The following is a 24,523-nucleotide window of genomic DNA, read 5'->3' on the forward strand; positions in this document are numbered from 1 at the left end:
GTGAGTTGTTCTGTTTGTGACATCCGCCTCCGTTGTTTGTTTTCTCGCGAGAAACAACGAAGTTTCCGGTGTTGTGGATGTTCCTGGAAACATGGCGGCCAGCTTCCGCGGCCGTCCTATCCGGAGTCTTCGGATGCGAGGTAAGCATGAAGAACCTGACCCAATGCTGCATTTATTGCTGGGATATCGCAGATGTAGATTTTCCGAGGCAGCTGATGACTCGGGCGTCTTCACCCTCAGTGCCTACTGTGTATGTTTTTGACAGGTCGGAATGACAGCGGGGAAGAGAACGTACCGCTGGATCTGACCAGAGGTAAGCAAAGGCTTGTTCACATCCCACTGAAAGCGATTATTGTTCAATATGGATGGGTACATTTATTTCTAAACACAAGCCACGAAAAACGCAGGTCTGTCGCTGGTACTTGCCATTTCCTTGCTAATGCCACTTGGTTTGCTTTCAGTTCTGTTTAGAGTAATAACATTTCAAGCCACATCTTAATAACAGACGTTCGCGAGCTAACTAACTAGCTGAGTTAGCGGTAGCTAGCTGCCACAGCTAACCACCCATGACGACACTCTGTTGTTTTGATTGGCGAGTTGGTAGGATAGCCTGTTATTAGGCTAAACATCCACGATTGTTGCTGCCACGCATTCGTCAAACCATGTGAAATCGGGGTTTGAGGTTGACAGATGAGTCGCATTTAAGCAACACATGATGGTGTGCAGGGATGAGCTGGTGCTGCACTGGATGTGAAGATTGACTCCCATCATTGCTGGTTGATCTCAATATCAATATACACATAAGATCGTTTCTGTTTCGAATAATACCATTTCAAGACACGCCTTAGATCGTTTCTGTTCTAATGTTAAATTCGCGAGGCATGCACTGGCATTGAGAAATGTACTTTACTCATTTCGAACACAATGTTGATAGCATGGCTGGAATCTGGGCATGAGTTATTTCATACTTGATGTATGAAATCAACTGTACTGTACAGTATGTCTCCTGTAAAAGGGTTACTCGACACTGTTGGAATCGTCAACCTCAACATATGCATTTGACTGAAAAGCAACCCGATTAATTTAATGTAAAAATATTCTACAAATTATCAAGCATGTTGAAGATTTATCATGAATAACTACATCTGCATGACAGTTGAAGTTTTTAGCAGTTGTTTTTTTTTTGTAGCATTAGAAATTGACATGTCTCTGTTCTTTGTCTTATTGATATAAATATGTAGTTTACACTTGCTTTGTTTTAGTGAGTGTTTAAAGTTTTACATAGAATTACTGTTATTGTCATATTCACTGATCAGAAACAAAACACACGGTCTGTTGGACTGTTCTTAATCTCTTGAATTTAATTTAATGATTTATTTAAACCTAGGAATTGGGTGAGCTTCTTTGACTTAATTTAGGCTCTTTAATGCACTGATGGTCAAAATCACAAGTACACTTCCAAATATGCAGTACATAAAATCACCTTGTGTTCTGATGGCTCTGTAATGTGTTTTAACACAGGTTCTATTTTTATTCATAATCATGAATGACTGATCAACATGGAGTGAAGTGTGATTGTCCTTTAAGACCTTTGTTGTAAAAATGAAATATTTTATGATATTCACAGAATAGGTGGTCATTGATGTAGCTGTCCCTGTTTGGGTTCTCTCTGGGCACTTTCGTCCTACAGTCTTAGATCATAGAGCGTATATTAATTTAATGTAGGGATGTACCGATATTGGGATTGGTACTTCTAAAAAAAATCTCTGATACTGTATGCACCAATACAATATCAACAACATGACATAGACCTACCAAGTAGGAGCCATGTTTTAGTTAGTGTTTAATTGAGTGTGGATGTCATAGCTCTAAAAAGCTATAAATCGGGTTATTCGAATCTCAAGGCACTATTGCATTTAAAATGGATTACGAGGGGAAATAATTGTATGATAATGCTTTAGTTAACACAATGTACAATCACAGCTGTAATGATTTGTTGATCCACTTTTGTAAGCTTTGTCATGTTTGAATGGCACGTTGCTATTCTAAAAAGTGATACATTTGAGTGAAATGTGCCGTGTTCAAGAAATATTAATGGTTTTGAACAATATTTGATTAAACAATCGGAGTGCTCTACTTAGTACTTCTCTTTTTTCATCACATTTTCAAGTATCAGTACTCTGTATCGTTGGGCACTCATATGTAAGCACTTGTAGTGGCAGGAAGACTTGCTCAGAGGAGTGAATGCTTGTATGAATAATTGTCTGACTCTGGTGGTGAGACTGTGGTGCACTCAGCTGGAAAAGTCTGTTTCTCTGTGACTGAACAAGATCAGCAGCAGTGAAGAACAGACCCCACATGTTGTCTTTTTTACTGTTTAATTAAATGGATATATTTTTTGCCATATTTTGTTACTTTACAACTAGCTAATCAATATTACACTGAGCATAAAATTGTGAAGTGAACTGAAAACCAAAAGCACTTCCCCTATCAGGCTTGCGTTTTACCTTCTGGACTGTGTATTCACTGGATGCGCAAAATGAGTTTGACCAAAAAAATCCAACTTCCTTCCTGCAACATGTCAATGATGCTTCCCTGACTGATACAATGAGTTGGCCGATTACTTGTATTGTAGTTCATTGTATTTCCCTTTCTTTGTTCTGCAGAACCACCAGAAAACTTCAGGGAAATCCTTCAAAATGTGGCCAAACCGCATGGCGTCAGTAATATGCGAAAACTTGGCCATCTGAACAACTTTGTCAAGGTAATATTGTTAAACTGTGCAGTTTTCATAATTTGTTTATGTAGTGTTGACACCACTGGCAATGTGTTTTTATCAAAAACCACTCTTTGACCACACTGAGGCTATGAAGATACTTAGCCCGTTTGTATAACTAACTAGCACCATTACAATTAATCCTTTGTGATTTTTTTTAACATCTTTACATCAACAAAGAAAACAGTGTACCCCTTTGCAATTCATTGTTAATAGCGTCGACCTATCGTTTGATTAGTTTTTACGTTTGTTTTCAATCAGTTAGCAATTGTTTGCTGAGCTGAAATGAAACACGGCTTTCGGGGTGATGGGTTATTGAATGATGAATCAGAAGACCTGAAGTTTGTTACTTCTTAAAATAGAGGCTTTGGCACCCATCCACCTATTGAGACAATGTTGTTGCTTGTCTGTTCTTCTTTGTTTTAATATTCCAGAATCCAAACAAACATCTCCTCAAGCATTTCCTTCACTGTCTCTTAAGATAAACACTTTAACAACAATACTAGGGCCAAGTTTAAGACCACAATGTGGAATGTCCTGTTAAATTGATAGAACAGACCAATTCATCAACTCATGCAAATATTTGTATTGTGACTGATCATTCAGCCAGTGGCAGCGTAATGGGTTGAAGGCCAAGTGCGAATCTGACTAAAACTCACGGACCTTTTTAATTCTTCTGTTTACAACAAGACAGGGGACGCCCTCCATATCTCTGCAAGTGTTTCTATTGCTTCTGATTCCTTAAAAGTGTTCTTAGATGATGAGGTTGATCTAATCCCACCCCGGAGAGAGAATGTTGCATATTCCTTTTGGAGTCTCTTCTCCCCTCCTGCTGCTTGCTTGGGTTCTGACATCAGAGTTAGCTTAGAACAGCCTCCTTCTCATCACCTCTCGATGCCTCATCCAATTCCACTACAGCTTTCTTCTTGCAGACTGTGGTGCTGCTTCTGCTTTATGGGTTCATGTTGAGATTCAAAGATAAATGTCACTACCTGTCTTACTCTCATACAGCTTCCCTCTTAGTGCTGCCCCATGATCGAGACTGTAGATGGGTGATATTGCTGGATGCCTCATAGTCTAGTATGCCCAGTTGCTTGAATACCATAATGAAGCAGTACTATCTGCATGATGAATTTTCATCTACGGCAGTGACTTTGTATTATAATTATTTTTTAAATTGCTTTTAAAATTGACTTATTTGAACTCCATCCATCATCCGAACCTCTTATCCTTATATGTGGGTCGTGGGCGTGCTGGAGCCATCCCATTTGTCTTTGGGTAGTTTTGCAGGGCCCAAATTAGGACCTACCAATACAGTCATTGAACTCTTAAAAGGGACAAATTATGATTCTCTGGCCCATTGGTGTCAGTAATGTATGATAAAACTAAATTATATTTATAATTTCATATTTACCTGTGGCTAGAAAGCAAAGCGCGGAGAGTTTCTGACGCCGAAATGCACACTGCCGTGCTCTCATACTTCCAATAAAACACAAGATGCTACATGCGACCAGTGAGATATGTTGCTTCTGCATTTTGGAGTTAGAACTTTCAAGATCCATCAGCAGTGAAGGCACTTAGTGCAAAAAATGCTACTCCCTCTGAGAAGGGTTTTGTTTGAGTCATTTGAGTTTTCGTTGCTTCATGTGGAATACAATAAAGAAGTGAACTTTGAATACAATAAAGAAGTGATTTCAAGTCAATGCCGAATAAATAGTGCTCCTCTTTATTTTGAACAATGCCATTGTGATAAAATATTTCTGTGTTGCAGCTGCTATGCAGTGTTAGGCATCATGAGGAAATCTTTGGGTTTACATACGAAGAAATCATTGTTTGGTAAGTGCTGTGTCTGTAATTTAACAATTCTGAATTACTGTTCCCAAAAAACATCACCCAGGCGCTCTAAAGTACTGCTTTGGATGGATTCATTATTTTATGTAGAAATGTGATGAAATTGCCTGTGTTTCTCTATAGAGTCACTTCCATATTGATATGCAAAATGTATGAGTTTTTCTAAAGGTTGGCCTTACCTGATTGTATTTTCTCACCTTTAGTTTGCGACTAGCTTTACTGAATGAGGCTAAGGAAGTGCGTGCTGCTGGGTTGCGGGCACTCCGCTACCTCATTCGTGACACCATTGTTCTGCAGAAAGTCCTCAAACTACAAGTGGATTATTTGATAGCCAGGTAAAAGTGCTGAATTTGATTAAATGCCCTCCACCCATCTAGAACTTGGTTCGTTCAAACGGGGCTATTTCGTGTTTTCTCCTACTGCTCGCTTGTGCTAAAAGGTATCATGTATATTTAGGTGCATCGACATCCAGCAGAGCAACGAAGGGGAAAGGACTCAGGCGCTGAGACTCGTCCGAAAGGTAAGCACTCACTTCTTTTGGTCGTCAAGAACCATCCTACATCTAATTATTTTGTAAGAGTGCTGTCATGTTCCTGGAGGAATGTGCCTCTTGCAGTCACGATAAATTCCTCTGCCATATTACTATCACAAAAGATCATTGGGTTCGCAGCAATGTTACTGTGTGGATGGTCTGCGCAACTCTGCAGTCAAGGCTATTTATAGCTTCTTCAGTCCTTTACTGTAAATCTTCTCCACACATACACACTTGCACACAAACACACAGAGGGAGGCTCTGTACTTAGGGAAGTGCTATCGACCTAAGGCGACAACTTGAGTTCATGATGTACACGCACCCCCCTCCAAAAATATTAAAACATTGAGGCCAGTTGTCTTATTTTTGCTGTAGATTGAAAACATTTGGGTTACATCAAAAGTTGAATATGACACAAGAAGCAACGACTGAAAGAGGCAGTGGTGAAAGCCAAGGGAATCCTCACAAGTTGAATACAAAGGTTTGATGATATCGGGGGGGGGGGGGGGGTCACAGGCTTAATTCTATTATTGTAAGCGAAGGATTTGCAAATAAATACTTCTTTTGGGGGGGGGAGAATTTTGGAAGCAAGCTGTTTTGAATGTTTTGTGCCATATGTATTCTATAATCACTGGTGGGCTAAGAATGTTGATATTTATTGAGTTTAACTAAATATGGTACACGTTTATCAATGGAAAAACAGTTGTTTTCTTTTACCCAAATTTCAATACTGTATTGAAATTACATCTCTAAAATATTTTTATTTTAGAGATGTTGAACATTGAAATACTGCAATATTTTTGCTCAACGGGATAATAGAATCTGATACTGGTGTATTCCTACCTCTAAGTCAGGGGTGTCAAACTCATTTCACATTGTGGGCCATATACGGCCTCGGTAGATGTCAAGTGGGCTGGACCATTAAAATGATACCATACTTTGCTATAAATAACCAAAACAATATGTCTTTCTTTTGTTTTGAAGGAAGCACAAGAACATTGGGAAAATGTTCAAATTTAATGAACATATCTTTTACAAAACATTTCATGAAGCACCTTACATTTCCTTCGACAAATGTGCAATTTACTGTTATCATTCACATTGCAACTGATCCCACTGATTGTACAAATTTCAACAAGTCATTGGTATTGAAAAATATAGTAATGCACTTTAAGATTAAACGAGATTTATAAAGAAAGGAAGTTTTAAACCATTTGCACGTGCATATAAAATCTAAATGTAATCCCTGCCTACACCTTACAAACTAAGGAGAGTGCTATTAAATGTGTAAATGTGAGAGTGTTATTGATAGCGTCTGCTGTCATGGGTCTGTCTCAGTGACGGACTGAGGATGCTGTTGTCTTCTTCTCTGTTCAAAACAGTGTCCCCAAGCGGATACTCAATGAATTGCACCTTATTAAAAATATTAATTCTGTGTCTTTTAAGATAAGATATCCTTTATTTGTCCCACACTGGGGAAATTTACAGCCTCCAGCAGCAAGAATGTAGGCAGAAAGAAGAAGAAAAAAACCAAACACCGTTCAATTAAGTGCAATATAAATACAAAATGGATAAATCGCAGTGCTATTTACAGTTGTTTTCCACATCATTTAATTATTATTAATATTATTGTTGCTATTTTTTATTCAGCAGCCTGACAGCAGTTGGTAGGAACGAGCGTCGGTATCTCTCCTTCTTGCAGCGCGGGTGTAACAGTCTCTGGCTGAAGGAGCTACCTAGTAATGCTTTTATGCATTTTTTTTACTTTTAAATTAGCCTGCGGGCCTGATTGAACCTCCGTGCGGGCAGGTTCCGGCCCGCGGGCCGTATGTTTGACACCACTGCTTTACATAATCATCTCGCGAGCCGGATTAAACTCCTTTGCGGGCTGGATCCTGCCCGCGGGCCGTACGTTTGACACCCATGCTCTAAGTCATGTATCAGATGCAGATGCAAATTCAGAAATGTCTCATATTCATCTTTTAATTTCAAACCTAAAATGTTTTTGGTGTACAGCACAAATGAAAATATTACTAAATTGTTCTAATACATTTTGAGGGGCATATATGCTGTGACCTGTCACAAAAACAAAACAATTTTGGTATTACTACCTTGAATTACTAGACAGCATCTCAAACCATCTTTCATCTTACATTTGATGTCTCTGCAGTGCTAATTTACAGAAATATACTGTATTTTAAACGATATCATGAAAAATGATTTTAGTCGAATTTATTGGATTCACCTCCATCCCTTTTTGCCCTCTGTAGATCATCACTGTCAATGCAATGCTTTTCCCCACCTCTGTTGCAAACTCGCTTATCGCTGTGGGTACTGATGGACTCCAAGAGAGGGACCGAATGGTCCGTGCAGCCATCGCGATTGTCTGCGAGCTAGGTGAGAAGATATTCTTGTACGATGGACCCCCTAATCAGTGTAATATAATATATAAAAAGTGCCTACTGATAGTTGTTAGTAGACAAACCTGGTGGAAGTCAACCCCCGCCAAAATGTTTTACAATATGTTCAATGAAGCCCTACTAGTCACTGAGATGGATACAAATGGATAGATTTTGCTGCGTAATTCATTTTCCACACAGGCAACATTAATTAGAATGCAGTGTTTAGACAATTGAGTCCACGTAGAACATATTTTCCATTATCTGAACCGCTTTATGCCCACGACAGTTGCGGACTGAAGCCTATCCCAGGTGTGAAGGACCCGTCCTTATCAATGCCTTCTCTTTTTTCTTTTCCTTTTTTGGGGGCTGGGTGTTGTTGTTCCTTGTAGCCCTGAAAAACCCAGAGGTGGTCGCCAAACGAGGGGGCCTCAGCACTATCTTGAAGAGTGTGATTGACTGTCAGCTGAGCCGCATCAATGAAGCTCTGATCACAACCATCCTCCACCTTCTCAACCACCCACGTACCCGCCAGTACGTGCGAATCGATGTAGAGTTAGAGGTATGCACACACACACACACACACACACATTCACAAACACTTTAAAGTACCGTATTTTCCGCACAATAACGCACAAGGTTTGTGTGCCTTTTTGTTGAATTTATTGTCTTCATAACCTTTGTCTTTCATTTATTGTTTTGTAATGCCATTTGTATTTATAGGTTTCTTATCCGTGTTTGTGACCAGTTCTCATTGTTGCAGCTGCAGCAGTTGTAAAGGGTCTATATAAATAAAGCTTTATTGCATTGTATTTCTTCTACCGTAGCACCATCTAGTAGATGCACAGCGCAACCTCAGACACTATTGTATGCGCCTTATAATGCAGTGCACCCTATATATGAAAACATTTTTAAAATAGGCCATTCATCGAAGGTGCACCTTATAATCTGAAGGACATTATAGTGCAGAAAATACGGTATGTGAATGTTCCCAGTGTGGTGGGTGTCAGTATTAGCAGCCGAAGGTTGGCCTCTCCTTCCCATGTTGCTTTCATTAGTTATTAACAGTGTTTTCCCCATGGCCTCATTGTTTAAACAGGCAATTTGGACGAAAGCGTCCCTCCACCAGACACACTAGCCACATGGATGTCATATGACATCAGTCAAACTGCCAGAGGATTTATCTGAACTTTTCAGTGAGATTCCACATAGTGTCTGAAAACAAGTAAACGATTATTAAGTTGGTTGAGGCGAAGCAAGTGTGCTTGATCTGTTACAGTTGTTTTGTGTCTGTTTGTGTTCTCTCCTCCAGCAAATCCTCGCACCTTTCACAGATTTTCACTACCGTCACAATGCAGACATGGCTGAAGGGCAACACAAGTGAGTGAGTGAGTGGGTTCAGGTGAATTGTGTGTGTGTGCGTGTGTGTGTGTGTGCGTGTGTGTGTGTGTGTGTGTGTGTGTGTGTGCGCGCGCGTGTGTGTGTGTGTGCGTGTGCGCGTGTGCGTGTGCGTGTGCGTGTGCGTGTCTTGGTGATCGCTGTGAACATTGAAGGGGTTTCAAATGTCTTTGTATTATCTGGGCTGTTCACTCTTCAATGACTCACTGAGGATGTCAGTTACATTTATTCAGTTCATGTTAACCACTGAAAGTCGCTCTGTGTGATTATCTTTTATTGTAATGATTTATTTTAATTATTTTTTTTTATATATATAAATAAAATTACTCCCAGGTTTTATTTGTGCAAGTTTGTTCTTGTATGGAACGCTTTCTTTACATTCTTCAAAAAGACTCTCTGGTCCATTTCTTAGGATGTTTTGTGTGAGGAACACTGTGCTCTGTTTTTAATGGCTGTATGTTTTCATTTTTACAGAGAAGACAAAGAGGCACGTTTCCTATCAAGTAGAATGGCCATAGTGGCAGCGTTCCGCTCTTGGTCTGGTAAGGCCTCAACTGTAATTAAAACTTTGTTTCCCTTTTTAAAACTTGTTTTTAAAGTCATCTGTTTTTCTCTAATAGGGATTATAAACCTATGCAAGTCTGGAAATTCTGGAATCCAGTCTTTAATTGGTTTATTTTGCATACCAAATGTGGAAGTTAGGGTGAGTATTATTATTGTAAATGATAGAATTTGTTGAAAATGTAACCAACCCCCCCCCCCCTCCAATATATGACATTCCTATATATTGTACAGTGTGGGGTTTTATGATGAATAACATTTGGAGATCAAGGAAGACTAGGAAATGTTTGCTGGTGAAAATTGACACACCATTTCTGTCCAATAACTTAAATGAAGTGTACATTCTTTGGCTGCCCCTAGTTTTTGGAACTATTGATTAAACAGTTATTTTTGCTGCATGTATTTTAAGCATTTCAATCTCATTTTTATCTCTATCAATATTTTCTTTTCAGAAAGGCTTGTTGGAGGTGTTGTATGAGATATTCAGACTCCCTGTGCCCATTGTGACCCAAGACTTCACAGATGCTCTTTTAAGTGTTGGTGAGTAATAGCTCCGAACCTTTATTCTTACCATTGGTAGGTATCTAGTATGGGTGTGGTGAGACAAAGTTTTGGCCCGTAAAGATCACATATAACACATATTTTATACACAGTACACAACTAATTCTTTCCTATCAGACCCGGCAAGGTTTCAGGACACATGGAGACTCTCTGATGGGTTTGTTGCTGCTGAGGCCAAAATTGTTCTTCCCCATAGGGCTCGCTCACGGTGAGACACAAGACCTTTGAGATATAGAAAGATGAAATATTTTTAATAGCTTGACACTTTAGGTTACTCATCAAGTATTTTTTCTTTTCTTCTTCTTCTTTCTTAAAAAAATCATTTTCATTGACCAGACCTGATTTGATGGATAACTATTTAGCATTTGTGCTCTCTGCCTTCATCACCAGTGGGCTGCTCGAGGTGAGTGCTTTGGGAAGAATAAGCATGAGTCCCACCAAGGGACAATGGATTCATAATTGTCCGTCTGCAGCTCTGGAAACCCAGCAGTTTTTTTTTTAATGTACAGAAAGCACATGGTCATATTTGATCATGTTCAGTTTTGTGTTTTTGACAAAACTCAAGATTGATGTTTTTATGAACTGTGAAAAACAGTTCACGGTTTTATTTGAGCTCACCTTATTATTGTATCCAAGTTTTTGTTGTTGTTACACATACATTATTGCGACCAATTGTAGGACGCCAGGTGTAATATATTGTTAATCCACGACTATGCATGTCTAGTTGGTGTGGTCAATCTCATTCTGTCTTTCGGTTATTATTTTTTTTTATACCGGATAGATTTAATTTGGTTGAAATGTTAATGGTCATTAAAGTGTTGTTTTCATAGTATTGATGAAAAGCTTTTGCATATTTCAGTTAAAATTACATTGCTTGATCTCATTTCAGGGTCTCGTAGAGGTGGTGACAAGCAACGACGATCCGCTTGCTGTCAGGGCCACCATCATCTTGGGCGAGCTTTTACATATGGTAAGGCAGTGTCTGTGCTTAATTCTGTAGTTGGTCAAAGCTGTTTCCCTGTACAGTGAGAAAATCCTTTTCTATAAAAAGTATTAATAAATAGTAGTGCTGCTCGACCATGATCAATCAATGCCTTTCAGTGATGATCACAAGAACCGATCACCTGCAGCTCGCACTTTGCAGCCAACAAGAGACAAACGAGCCTTGTGTGCAGTGTAGTGTCCGTTCCCCCATTCCTTTACACTGCATATTACAGACCAGTAACTGAATCAAAGTATATGTTTGTCCATTTTCTGCACTGTCAATTTGAAGTAATCGACAGTTTTTTTAATATAAATATAGGGATGGAAATTGAGCTAGAATGTCTGATTCATTAAATTAATTGAAAAAAATAGTTGGCAGATTGTTAGTGAGCATTAGCTCTAAAATTGAAAAATGTGCAGCTAATCCATGTGTGTGCTATCGGAATCGAGTGCTCTCATTTGCGGAAGATCGAATTCAGGCAGCATAAAACAAAAAAACGGGGGGAAAAAAACCCTGATCGGAACACCTGGAATGAATAGCATACTGTATGTAATCTAGGCTTTTCCCTCTCCCTGTGTCTCATGTTTAGGCAAACACCATCCTTCCACACACTCACAGTCACCGCCTGCACTGCCTTCCCACCCTCATTAACATGGCAGCTTCCTTTGACATCCCACAGGAAAAACGCCTGTGAGTACATTTATGCTTAAATTCTCTCCTCTTTGAGTGCGCTGAACTCAAACCCTGATCCCATTATGGATTCGTTTTCAATTTTGATTCAGTCGGGCAAGTGCAGCTGTCAACAATCTGAAGCGTTTCCACGAGAGAAAGAAGAAAGGTGTTAAACCACACAGCCTCTATCTAGATCACATCATCCGCAACTCTGTATCCTCCCATAGCCGCAGAGAGTCACACTCACGGGTCCAAAGGGACATCTTTGTCATTAAGGTAACCTCCTTATAGATGAGCTTGGTCTACATGTCTTCTTCTTTTTATATTTGATCTCTTAAGGAGAAAAAGTGCACTACTAGTTTAATAAAGAATTTTAAGATTAAGAACATTATGATCACATCTACTGTTTGGCACAATGCGTGATGATTACATACTAAAGCCATCTGTTAAACTGGTTTTAATTTTGATGGTTCGTTAAATCAAGCTCATGAAAAGGAGCTGCCAATTTCACATGAATGCTAAACCAACATGAAAGTGTTATTGTTAATTCTGTATTTCTCTGTTCAGGACACAGAGGAAGCATTGATGATGAACTTGAGAGAGAGTCACATTCTCAACCATAAGCAAAACTTAGAGTGGAACTGGCTGCTCATTGGCACTATCCTTAAGGTCAGGCAACTACAATGTTGCACCACCATTCTCTCGCTGTGTCTCTTTGTCTTTCTGTCTTTTTCTTGCTTTACTGTATATCTCTTTCTGTCTCACTTTCAACTCACATGCGTTCTTTTGTCTTTTTGGATTAAAGTTGTATTTAAATATCTTATTTCCTCATCCTAGTGGCCAAATGTAAATCTCAGGAACAACAAAGATGAACAGATGCACAGGTGAGATCCAATGAGAAACTCTAAACCATCACCTTGAGATGTAAATGTATTTGGTTCTGATTATTGTCCTTTTGTTATTGTAACACAGGTTTGTGCGGAGGCTGCTATATTTCTATAAGCCCAGCAGTAAATTGTATGCAGGGCTGGCATTGGATCACATTAAGGCGAGACAACTCACTGTGGTTGGCTGTCAGTTTGTTGAGTTCCTCGTGGACTCAGATGAGGTGAGAAAAATCCAGAAACCCATTATTTACATGGTCATGTCCATGTAGGGTTTTTTGTGTGTGTGTGTGTAACTTTCTGTTGGGTCTTCCTCTTCTCCCTTTATTTACTAGGATGGACAGGGCTACTTGGAGGACCTTGTGAGGGATATGGTGTCATGGCTGTCTTCGTCTGCAGGCCTCAAGCCTGAGCGCTGCTTGCAAAGTAACGGCTTGCTCACCACACTTAGCCAACATTACTTTCTCTTCTTGGGGACACTCTCTGCACACTCTCAGGGAGTCAAACTTCTGGAGAAATGTGGCCTGTTTCAGTGGTGAGTGTTCAACAACAATCAAACACATTTTCTGTGTATTCTCGTCAACACACATTTACACAACTTAATTTTATATTTTGCAGCCTGCTGAATCTGTGCTCTGTGAAGAACCAGGATGCTGTGCTGAAGCTTGCTGTAGCCACACTGGACTATAGCAGAGATGGTCTCGCAAGAGTGATCCTCTCCAAGATCCTTACCGCTGCTACTGATGTAGGCCAAATACATAAACACACAAGTATATCTGTCAGGCTGTGAGAAGGAGGGACAATTAGGCATGCTCTCTGGTGTTATTAATTGAAATATGACCTTTTAAACTCTGTGATGCGGGACATTGAGTTTAAGACCTAGGAAATTCGTAAAATAATTAAATGGTACCTTGACATACAAGTTTTCAAGCTTTTCAAGTTACGAGCTGTAGCTTGTCTGATCTACTTTTATTATTATTATTATTGTTATTGTTATTATTATTATTGCTTTTGCAAGCAAGCTTCTGACATGCCGCTTGAGTTACAAGCCTGTTCCCGAAACAAATTAAACCCTTAAGTCAAAGTACCACTGTACATTGTAATTACTGTTTGTATTGCCCCAAATTTTTAGATGTAGCAGTTAAGCGTTTATCTTTATTGGCCTGTATTGGTAATGCTGTGTTATGTCTTGTTCCTCTTCTTTCAAACAATGCTTCCTGTGAGCAGACCTGCAGACTGTATGGCACCAAACATCTGCGTGTGTTGCTGCGAGCAGGTGTGGAGTTCTTCAGCAGCTGGGGCATGGAGCTGCTGGTCACACAGCTTCATGACCATAGCAAAGCTGTGTCCATGGAGGCCCTAGATATTCTAGACGAAGCTTGTGAGGACAAGGTGATCATGGAGAGGCATCCACTTCGTACTCAGTCATTTATACTACTTCCGACACATTCCTACGTTTGAGCTGTAAAATGTTATCTGCCAAAAGCCCGCGGTGGCTGAAAATATATCCCACCAACGAGAGGCACTCGTCACCAGTTAGCTCGCAATTTCCTCGGCTGTCAAACAGCGTGCCCGTAGGTCAAGATAGCTCTGTAGTGAAATAACCCAAAAAATAAATAAATCATTGCCTGCTCAGTAAACCCAGTGACTCATATTTTCACCAACGGTTTTGTGTGAACAAAAACTGAAATGGCAAAGAGGCTACTTCTGTTGTGTGACTCTATTTTTTCATTCATTTTACAGGCCAATCTGCATGCGCTCATCCAGCTGAAACCAGCTTTGTCTCACCTGGGAGACAAAGGCCTTCTTCTGCTCCTCAGGTAAGGAGTTACCTAATGTCATCAAGGTGTTTCATTGTATACTCACATTGTGTGTTCTGAAAATCATACTCGATTGTATTTCATGCAGGTTCCTGTCCATACCTAAAGGGTTTTCTTACCTCAATGAGAGGGGTTATGTCAGCAAACAGCTCGATAAATGGCAGAAGGTATGCACAGCAGCGTCTTGCTTTGATTTATTTTTCCATTGTACTAGTTTGAAACCAGAGCCTGTCATTTAAAAAGTGTCTCGTTTAAATGCAAGACATGATTGCCTTTTGAATTCTAGGAATACAACCTAAAATATGTTGACCTGATAGAGGAGCAACTCAACGAAGCACTAACAACCTATCGCAAACCTGTTGATGGCGATAACTACGTGAGACGCAGCAACCAAAGGTAAGACGCTGATTATACTGTTATCCATTTTAATTGCCAGCTAATACTACTTCTAATTTCATTGACCATCTTCAGGTTACAAAGACCAAATGTCTATCTCCCTGTGCATTTGTATGGTCAGCTAGTCCATGATAAGACAGGCTGCCATCTATTGGAGACTCAGGTAAGTGTTGTACTGAAACTTTGCCACATGTTTTCCTTCTAATGTAGATTTATTTGGAAGCCTTCGCTTTGTCTGTCTCTGTTTCCAGAGTATAGTTCCTGACCTCAGCTATACGGTTCGCTCCCCGATGCTGGACACCTGGGAGGGCATCAAACAGCTGAAGGCTGCCCTCTGGGCTCTGGTCAGCAACACCTAATACAAGTTAATGTTTCTAAGGAATTTACACAATTTAATTTAGAAAAGTTTGTTGAAGTAGTACTGAAAGTTTCTGGTACAAAATGTGAGTGGTTTCTGGTTCTGGTTACACTTGCTAAATTAAGATATCCTTTATTTGTCCCACACTGGGGAGATTTACAGTCGAAAGAGTACAAGACATACTTTTACAGTTTAATCCATTATCTCTTCTTAAAAAAATATACTCAACGTATCAGATCATATTGTAACTTACTTGATCAATGATGGCTGAGAGCCATTGCTAATTGATTTTTGTTTCATTTCCATCCAGGGCAACATTGGCTCTTCAAACTGGGGCCTGAATCTCCTCCATGAGGAGAATGTCATCCCTGACATGCTTGCATTGGCTCAGCACTGCGAGGTGTTGTCAGTACGTGGGTAAGGCCTTTTTTGTGCTATACTGCGCTCAGAAAAGCAGTAAACTTCTTCACATTTACTCTTCAGTTTAAATATATGAATATTCAAAACCTCATTTCCATAAGCAAAAGAGAAAAAAGGAAAATGAGTTGCCATTATTGGCTTTGATGAGGCTGCATATCACTTAGTATTTTAAAATAAAGTCCATTGTTAATTATTGAAAGTTAAATAGAATTCCTTTAGTATATATTTGTTCAACAGTAACACTCACTAGAACAAATATGTGTGGTCTTTTAACTAACCCTCTGTGAGTCCTCTGTGGCTTCACTCAATACTGAATCTGTTTATCTCCGCAGTACGTGTGTTTATGTGCTGGGAGTGATCTCCAAGACTAGGCAGGGGTGTGAGATGTTGAAGCAGTATGGTTGGGATGCAGTCAGACACAGTCGCAGGACGCTGTGGCCAGTCACTCCAGATGAGGTTGAAACCCAGTTGACCTCTGAACTTTCGTCCGTGCCAAGCACGCTTAGCCTCAACTCTGAATCCACCAGCTCTCGTCACAACAGTGAGAGCGAGTCCCAACCAAGTATGTCGGGCAGATATATGACTTATTTACTCTCTTCATCCTTGGAGAACATGACACTCATCTTTTCCTTTGTGCTTTCAGACATGTACATCCTGGACGATGACAAATGTGATGTTCTGGACCAGTCAGATGAGGCTCCTTTCTTTATACACTCCAAGCCAGTCAAGGACCGCAGCCCCTTTACTATCCTGGCCTCCACACGCTTTGTTCGTGCACGTTTCCTCAACTCCCTGTCCCTCCCCAGCAAGAAACTGCGCTCCACAAGTGACCCCAAGACCCCGACGGGCTCGTGCACGCCGACTGAGTTTAAGATGAGGCGTAACCGGACAGTGACAGAGCCCTCTGTCTACAGCCCAAACCAGGGTGACGTCTTCACCACTGTGTTAAATGGCAGAGCAATGCCAAAGAGTCCCACTGTCAGCCTGGAGACATCGTTTGTCGGGACCAGGGGGGGATCTGAAGAGCATCTTGTAGATGGAAAGCTGACCAGGGGAGGAGGCTCAGGCCTGGCACTCAGCGGTCTGGGAGGGCACGCAGAGCATCCCTGTCGAGAACGGGAACAGAGCAGCCGAGAGCGTCTGACAGGAGGGGATGGAGGTTCCTCCTCTTGCGGAGGCAACGTGGGAGGCGGAGGAAGCGCAGGAGGTACTCAGTTCAAAAGCCGCAGTCAGAGTTTTAACACTGACACCACAACCAGTGGCATCAGCTCCATGAGCTCCAGTCCATCAAGGGAAACCGTTGGAAACCCTGAGCATTCCGAACCCGAACCAGACTCTTCTGACTGCGTTAGCCTCAACACAGTTGTCTCAGCTAAGACTGTCAAGACGCTGTCCCCTCTCACGCCCCAGGCGCAGACAAACCACATGTCTGCACCCAAGTCCTCCACTGTCTCTCTGGTACCACCCGGCTCCTCGCACACACTCCCCCGTCGAGCTCAATCTCTCAAATCCCCCTCAGTGACCACCATCAAGAGCCTGGCTGACTGCAGCTTCATGTACACCAGCCCAAGAGACGCGCTGGGCTATGCCACACTGAAGCGGCTGCAGCAACAAAGGATACACCCATCTTTGTCCCATAGTGAAGCACTGGCTTCACCTGCAAAAGATGTGCTCTTCACAGACACCATCACCATGAAGACTGGCAGCTTGGATTCTCGACTCACACCTCGCAGGTAAGGCCTGGTTTTGGAAACTGTGTGACAAAAGCACTCTCGATTACAGTAATCCCTCGCTTATCGCGGTTAATGGGGACCAAAATCACCCGCGATAAACAAAAATCCGCAAAGTAGCGGAGTAGTAGTTGACTGTAGAAGCGTGATGGACACAGTATGCGTAATCAATCTATCGCCTTTAGGATGTACTTGAACAGATATTGTTTGCCAGGCTTGCTCATCCAATATCAGTAACCCCTGACCTCACAAACGGTCTTCAGGATGAATGGACAAACATTCCCACAGATGTACTCCCGTTTACAATGGTGTGGAGGATGAACTGGAAAAAAAAGGGACAAGCAGCTCCATATTTTCTTCTATATTGAAGCCAATGTATTGATATCCATGTGTCCTAACACTGTTTTTCATACAGCATCACTCTTTAAGGGGAGGGTCTGAGTTTCTGTCTACATCAGCAGTTTGTGTGTTCCGTGGACATTGTGCTGTGTTTGTCAGGATATCAGACAGGAGAAGTACCTGCCCCGAGTCCAGTGTCTTAAGTCCGTACCACAGACTGTCCAGAACCTTGGTGCCGCGGTGGGTGGACCTTGCCAGTGTCCTTGTTAGTTAGATCCTAGTTCGAGTCTGCTTTCGCTCTCTTGTATTGTATCTTTGCCCGCAGGAATTGTCACCTGTGCTTCGACCCCTGTAGAACCTGTCAACAACAAGTAGATTGGTAGTTAGCATTAGTTACAAACCCGATTATCTGACTTATAACCGCAGATCAACACAAGCATGTTTATGTCTAGTGACCCAATTCTTTCAAATTTCGCTCAGTATCTCTCACTGGGAGGGGCCCCCTGGCCTCACCAGCTACACAGGCCTAGTATCTCTCACTGGGAGGGGCCCCCTGGCCTCACCAGCTACACAGGCCTCAATGACATGTGGTGGCGGCAGCAAAGTAGGTAGGTAGATTGGTGGATCCCACTTTTGTTGCACAGTATGTGGACCGCCATTCTTTGTACATTGCCTGGATAGAAGCAATATATCCAGAATCAACTCTAACCAGAGACGAACTAGCCTGTTGAAGAAAATACAGTGTTTGGCAAACACTCTGGCCTTGTTATTTTGTCTCCCGACACCACATACTTAAGAACGATTAAAGGGACGGAGGAAAATCCACTTCCATCCTTGCTTAATTCATTCGCTTTAAAAAAAACTTCTCGTCATCCTTCCTCTGTCCCAAAAATTGAGGACGGACGGACTGACCATTCCGTTCAAGGAACTGAATGCCCATCTCTGGTATTCGAACCTGCCATTTGGGCTGTCATTGGCTCTGAGGGTCTTCAGCATGTTTGTCGAATGCAGTGTTGACTCTCAATGCTTGCCAGAGACATTTGTATGCTGGTGGATTTAGACAAAGTTTTTGTTCTGTGGTCTTAAGTGTCGAAATAGATGAACACAGGTGTTCTTGTTCAACATTTTCATGTGCAGGCCTCTTGTTTAGAGCATGCAATTCGGGCATGGGTTACCTTAGGGTACCCTCAATGGATGTCTGATACTCTATGCAGTTCAGTAACTAAGCACTGAGGCCAATTGATGAAAAACACGATCAGCACATTTGTTGTGATGAAATAAGTGTTGAATTTGATATGAAATATATTTCTCCTTGTCCATTTGAAACTCCAGTCAGCTTTATTTTTGAAGGTCTTCTCTACCGTGATTCAATATTTGAATGGGCTGCAGCTTCTCATGTGTTTTAGCCCTTTTGCCCACCGTCATTCTTGCGACCTCCTCACCAAATCTCTCTGTGCTTTTATCCACCTTTTTTTTTGCTGCTGTTTCTCCTCATCTTTCCCTCCCAGTCTCTCCCCCCGGATCCTCTCACGTACCTCTCCTCTTGGCCTCCCTAGGTTTTTGAAGGCTCTGAGTTTTGCCTCCCTGGACAAAGAGGAGCTCCTCAGCCCAATCAACCAGAGCACCTTGCAACGCTGCTCCTCAGTGCGCTCCATGGTCTCCAGCGCCACCTATGGGTGTGGCGATGACTACATTGGTCTCGCCCTGCCTGTGGACATCAATGATATGTTCCACATCAGAGACACTGCGTACTTCCAGCAGAGGATAAGCCCCCCGTCAGAGGAGAGGAAACGCTTTCTGTTTGGCGACGATAATGGTAACAGTCTCTTACTGCCTGACACGTGTCTGCAAAAGCAACAAGGTGTTTAAAAAAAATCATGCTCATTTCTGCATCATTAAACCCTGTAGGTGATCGTCCCGCCCTCCCATTACTGAAGCAGCAGTTCAGTATTTCCGAGCTGATCGCGAATAGAGGCGACTGCCCGAACCACACTGTGGACTCGGATGAGACGGGACTACAGGATCACACTGAGGAGAACTGCCTCTACTGTGTAGGGGCCATTGTCCTTGGGTACCCAGCACAGCCACCAATCAACAGTACACGGGCTCGGACAGGTGGTTATACGCACGCACACGCGCATGAATTCGATTTGTGAGCACAACCCTTCTCAAATTAGTTTTGGCGATGTAAACACGAGGCAATGGCATACCATTCATCAAAAGGGTAATTATCAATGTCAGCTGGAACTGGTACGATTTGTTTTGATTGAAAAACAAATCTGTGAAAAAAATGTGCAATAAGACTGTTGCATAAAAATCTGCACACCCCGAAACAAATACTTAGTTGAAGCAGCTTTTGCTTTGCAAGGGGTCCTTTCTGTTCCCAACATCCGTCATACAGGTATAGTGTTTTAAGCTTCCCAAAAACTAGTTTGCACAGTGGCGTAAAAATGTGCCCCCCAAAAGTGAAAAAGTATAGTGAACAACCTATGGTCATGAGAAACACACTATATGCCCTTATGTATTGCGCCGATACAGGAAAAAATATGACCTTTTCTGTTTTGTTTTGTTTTTTTGTCACAAGGCAAATTAATGAGTTATGGTGCTAAATTACTGCAGCGTTAAATAGAGCAACACACCACGACACGGCTGGGCAAAATGCCATTGACATGCTAACGGTTAGCATCGATAGTCGCAGGTTTAGAAAAAATGGAAGAGGTACTGTTCTTCTTTGGTTATGTCTGCATGACTGTATCATATTGCTTCACAGTGGCCAAGACTGGCACACGAGAAGGTGCATCACAATGACTTGCATTGCAGAATGAGGTCGCGATGCACAAACTTTTCCATTATGCTCACTCCATGTGTTTACAAAGTATCATATGATAAAGTGACATTTTGCCTTATTAAAAAACACAAACACATTGTGGAATTGCTCGAGTCGCAGCCGTCTTCAAGTCACCCGACAGATTTTCAATAGGATGTCGTCCCAACATAATTCTTCATTTGTTGATTTGCTCTGTGCAATTTTGTTCCTCCAGACTATGTGGACTTCCCGTCCTGGGGAGGCCAGAGCGGCCATCGTCTGGAGGTGATGCCTCAGTCCAAGTTCTCTGGCGTTTCAGGCTGCAGTGATGCCGCCGTTTCACAGGGCTCCATCTGCGGCACGCCCACGCCGAGTGACATTGTCATTGGTGAATAGTCTGATTAAAAAGAGAAACAGAGCCTCAATTTTGGATACAAACACTTGAGCAGCGATTGATACGAGTCATATTTTCAATTATGTTATGTCATCCTCTGTAGGCGGCAAGGCAATATCAGAGGATGGCCCTGCCCCCCGAGTGCTGCTAAGAAAAGAGGTGCTTCGCCTCATCATCAACCTCAGCTCATCTGTTGGGACCAAAGGCCACGAAACAGGACTTCTCACGTAATTGCCATGTTTGGTTTTTTTCACTAGACATAAGTGTCCGAACAGTCCGAGTGAAGCAGTGTGCACTTGGAGCATATTTCCAAATGCACCCCTAATCATGTTGACCGAAGCGAATGAGTTCTGGTTGGATTCAAATCTTCAATACTGTACAATAGCATTTTCTTCTTATTTTAAAATGGCTGACCTTAACTAGAATCCCACATCAACTTAAGATAAGAAAAACCTTTATTAGTCTCGCAATGGAGAAATTCCCAATTCACAGCAGCAAAGTTATGAAAGGAAGAAGTAGAACAACAAAATATAGGAGCTGCTGGAAAGGCAGCCACTCTCGCGGCGCCATTTTGAAGTCAAAATAACAAAAATAACACAACACAACACATAGGACACAGACAGTCGTGCAATCTTCACCACTTTTCTGCATACGCTTTGTTGTCTGAAGCAGTTCTAGATGAAAGAGGAGAGGATCAAAGTGTCCTTTCACCAGTGGATCAGAGACGTCATGCTGAAAATGTGCACACGTCTGCTACAAGCTACGTTTTGAAAGCAAACACGAAGCTGTAACGTCCATTGACGAAAAGAGATGAGTTCACTTCTCCTGTCCCACGTAATCCGCATCAAACTCCAAGCCGCGACTCCCAGTTCCAAATCCGCATCGGCGCTCCACGCTAACGCTCCTTTCTTCTCATCGTCGGCTCCTCAAGCCTGACATCCATCCAGCCGCAGACCGTTCAACAGCACCGATCTCTCCGCTGAACAAAGCGGGGCTGTGAAAAATGCTGCCCATTACAGGCGCAAGACACAAGCGCCCCGGGACTGTCCAGCAACGACAGTCAAATGGCGCCGACATTCCTCCCAGTCAAAAACAGTGCTGGTATACCCATGCTGCCGAGAAGGCGCAACCACCGAGCACAGAGTCTCCTCCTTGATGAATGTCGTGGCCAAAAAATGCTGAAAAAAGTCCACATCAGGTCCACACGACGTAAACAACACAATGTGACAAAACAAACACAAAAACAAAAAAAAAAAGCAAGGCTCATGAGAGCACTTGCTGACGGCTGCCTACTCGGGCGCCATCTTGACTTCAAAACTTGTGGCCAAAGGTAGAATCCTGCTCAGTTATTGCATCATTTGGTGCTGTAAATCTTTGTTGTGGCGAAAGGAAGCCGCATGGTAAACTAGTGATACTCCTTAGTTGCCATGGTGATGACTACTTCTTCCCTTTCTTCTCGGTGGTTGGCCAATACCTTTGGTGTATTACCGCCACCTTCTTTAGCATGCGGCATCCAGTATTGGTCTCATATTTTGTACATTAAATTCCACAAAAGAATGGGACTTTTTTTTTTGGTCTTCATCATGATGCATTTTTGACTGGTGCCACTTATACTCTGGGGCAGTTTAAATTCAATACATTTTTTTCTGATGTATCCTTGATTGTTACTTTTGTGCGCTACCTGTATTTCTCCTTAGGATAAAGGAGAAGTTTCCGTATGCGTTTGATGACATCTGCTTGTACTCGGAGGTGTCTCACCTCTTAGCCCACTGTATGTTTCGCCTGACCTCCAGACGTTTCATACAGGAGCTCTTCCAGGATGTGCAGTTCATGCCAGTAAGTCTATTTCTCTTTCCCCACCCCGTTGAAATCAACGTAGATGCGGTGCTTATCAGGGGTGGCGGGGGTGTTCTTGCTTGTTTTAGATGTATGAGGAGGCAGAGGCAATCCTGACAAAGCTGCCAAAACCTGTTGAAAAGGAAGAGGACCCTCCCGCAGAATCTTGATCATCCTCCTCCCCGCCTGTCTTGCCTACCAGCCCCTGAACACGCCACCCGACAATGAACCATGAAAGATTGACAAACAGATATGGCTCGAAGGGTGCGAGCAGGTTTGGCGTGTCTCTGTTGCTCAAAACAGTGCAAGTAGCCAAGGAAGAAGTGAAGGAGGAGGGGAACGGCACGTCACTCGCTGTTCTTCACGCAAGCAACAGCTGAACATGAAGAACATCATTCTCTCGAAACAAAGTTTTTCCGCCTAATGCTGTTGCAGATTTTTTTGTTGGTTTTTTTCTTTAATGGGCGAAAAGGAGGAGCAGCTTAACCAAAATCTGTCTTCAGAGGGTTGGCAAACTTGAGCAACACTCAATAATGCATCACAAAAACAAACTGGATCAAAAGGACAAAGGACTCACGCTCTTTCAAAAGCTTCAAAAAAAATCTATTGACTGTGTCTCCTTCCAGAGGTTGTATTCTGTCATGACAGAAATTGTCCCCTTCGTAAGTCCACAGGTCGTGTGTGCTTTTTTTTCCTCCCTCCAAAACAAAACACTAAAAAAAGGGTCCTTCTGTTGTATTTATTTATTTTTTCCAGGATCTGGAGCCTTTGTGCTTCACATTCACCCGCCTGTGATCTGTACAAGCCACGTGTGTTTTGCTTCTGTTTTCCTTACTTTCCTGCAACTTGTAGCCTCCTGTCAGCACAAACAACGGGTTCCTTTCCTATTTCTTGTATATCAGACAATCAGGCATCTGTAGTATTGTCATCATAAGCACTATTCAGTATATTGCCACCCTTACAAAATACACGAGGAGAATAGCATGTAGTTCTATGCTGTCTAGTACCATCCCTTTTGCTTAATGTCCTCCTTCAGCCATTGCATTCTTGGTGAGCTTGTGTTTTTTTAGTCAGGAAGTGCAATGATCTTTGGCTAAGTGTTGCTGTATTTGCTATTTATTGTGTAGAAGGACTGAACACAAATTTAGCACCAAAACCTGCATCAACCCAGCAGCTACCCAACACTATGCCTTACCTCTGTGCTTCACTTCCTTTGCATGTGTAACACGCATGGGTCAAGTTGTCACCTTGTTTCTTGCTTTTAACACTGTTTAGTTTCCTTTTTCTTCACGTTTGCCATGACATTGTAGGTCGATAAATACCCTTGATTTTTTTTTCCCACAATGCAATATCACTGTCAGTGGCCGAGGTGGAAGAGGGTGACTAAATAATCTGTACAAGGTTGCCAGGGAGACGGGATTGGATTGATCTCTGTTTCCATTGGCTTGTTTTTTTGTTTTTGTTTTTTTGCTCTAATGCTGCTACACAAATGGACTCATAGAGAGATGATTCATAGATCAGCTGAGTTCTGTCAGATCTGATCTATTTATTATATGTCTGTACCATAGTGAGCTCAACCAGAGAAGAAAAAAAGTTATTTATATTTTCCTCAAGACTGTATTATAATTTAATAAGTTCTTTTCTTTTCCTTTTTTTAATTTTTTTTTTTGTTGTTGCCTGAATCGTGGTTTCCCATGTATATTGTGTACAGTATGTTTTGGGGGCATTGATGACCTAAAGAAACATACAATCCTATGAAAGGGATGCATTGTTAATTAAAAAAGATGGCAATACCCTTTTTTCTT

General features: G+C 41.9%; 1 protein-coding gene across 4 annotated transcripts; it reads left to right on the forward strand.

Annotated features, from left to right (window-relative positions):
- Positions 1-30: 30 nt before the first annotated feature.
- Positions 31-24,511, forward strand: LOC147204983 (rapamycin-insensitive companion of mTOR-like). 4 transcript variants are annotated; one of them, XM_086110987.1, is made up of 38 exons: positions 31-140; positions 266-313; positions 2,667-2,764; positions 4,548-4,612; positions 4,831-4,962; positions 5,084-5,147; positions 7,430-7,556; positions 7,951-8,120; positions 8,871-8,938; positions 9,431-9,498; positions 9,577-9,659; positions 9,970-10,057; positions 10,196-10,286; positions 10,415-10,481; positions 10,968-11,048; positions 11,653-11,753; positions 11,846-12,011; positions 12,303-12,404; positions 12,573-12,619; positions 12,708-12,843; positions 12,955-13,154; positions 13,238-13,364; positions 13,847-14,011; positions 14,363-14,439; positions 14,528-14,606; positions 14,726-14,835; positions 14,911-14,998; positions 15,087-15,179; positions 15,504-15,610; positions 15,946-16,175; positions 16,257-17,346; positions 17,842-17,922; positions 19,191-19,498; positions 19,591-19,797; positions 20,724-20,876; positions 20,986-21,109; positions 22,580-22,718; positions 22,808-24,511. In XM_086110987.1, the coding sequence occupies exons 1-38, from the start codon at positions 92-94 to the stop codon at positions 22,886-22,888; spliced, it is 5,310 nt and encodes a 1,769-aa protein (XP_085967113.1). In that variant the 5' UTR covers positions 31-91; the 3' UTR covers positions 22,889-24,511. The 4 variants fall into 4 exon arrangements, with proteins under 4 accessions (XP_085967113.1, XP_085967110.1, XP_085967111.1 ...); XM_086110984.1 differs by having other exon boundaries at positions 19,239-19,498; XM_086110985.1 differs by lacking the exon at positions 17,842-17,922.
- The last annotated feature ends 12 nt before the right edge of the window (positions 24,512-24,523 follow it).

Source organism: Hippocampus guttulatus, chromosome 5 (genome assembly GCF_054856545.1).
Source record: "Hippocampus guttulatus isolate MCC_2025c chromosome 5, RoL_Hgut_1.0, whole genome shotgun sequence".
Lineage (NCBI taxonomy): Eukaryota > Metazoa > Chordata > Actinopteri > Syngnathiformes > Syngnathidae > Hippocampus > Hippocampus guttulatus.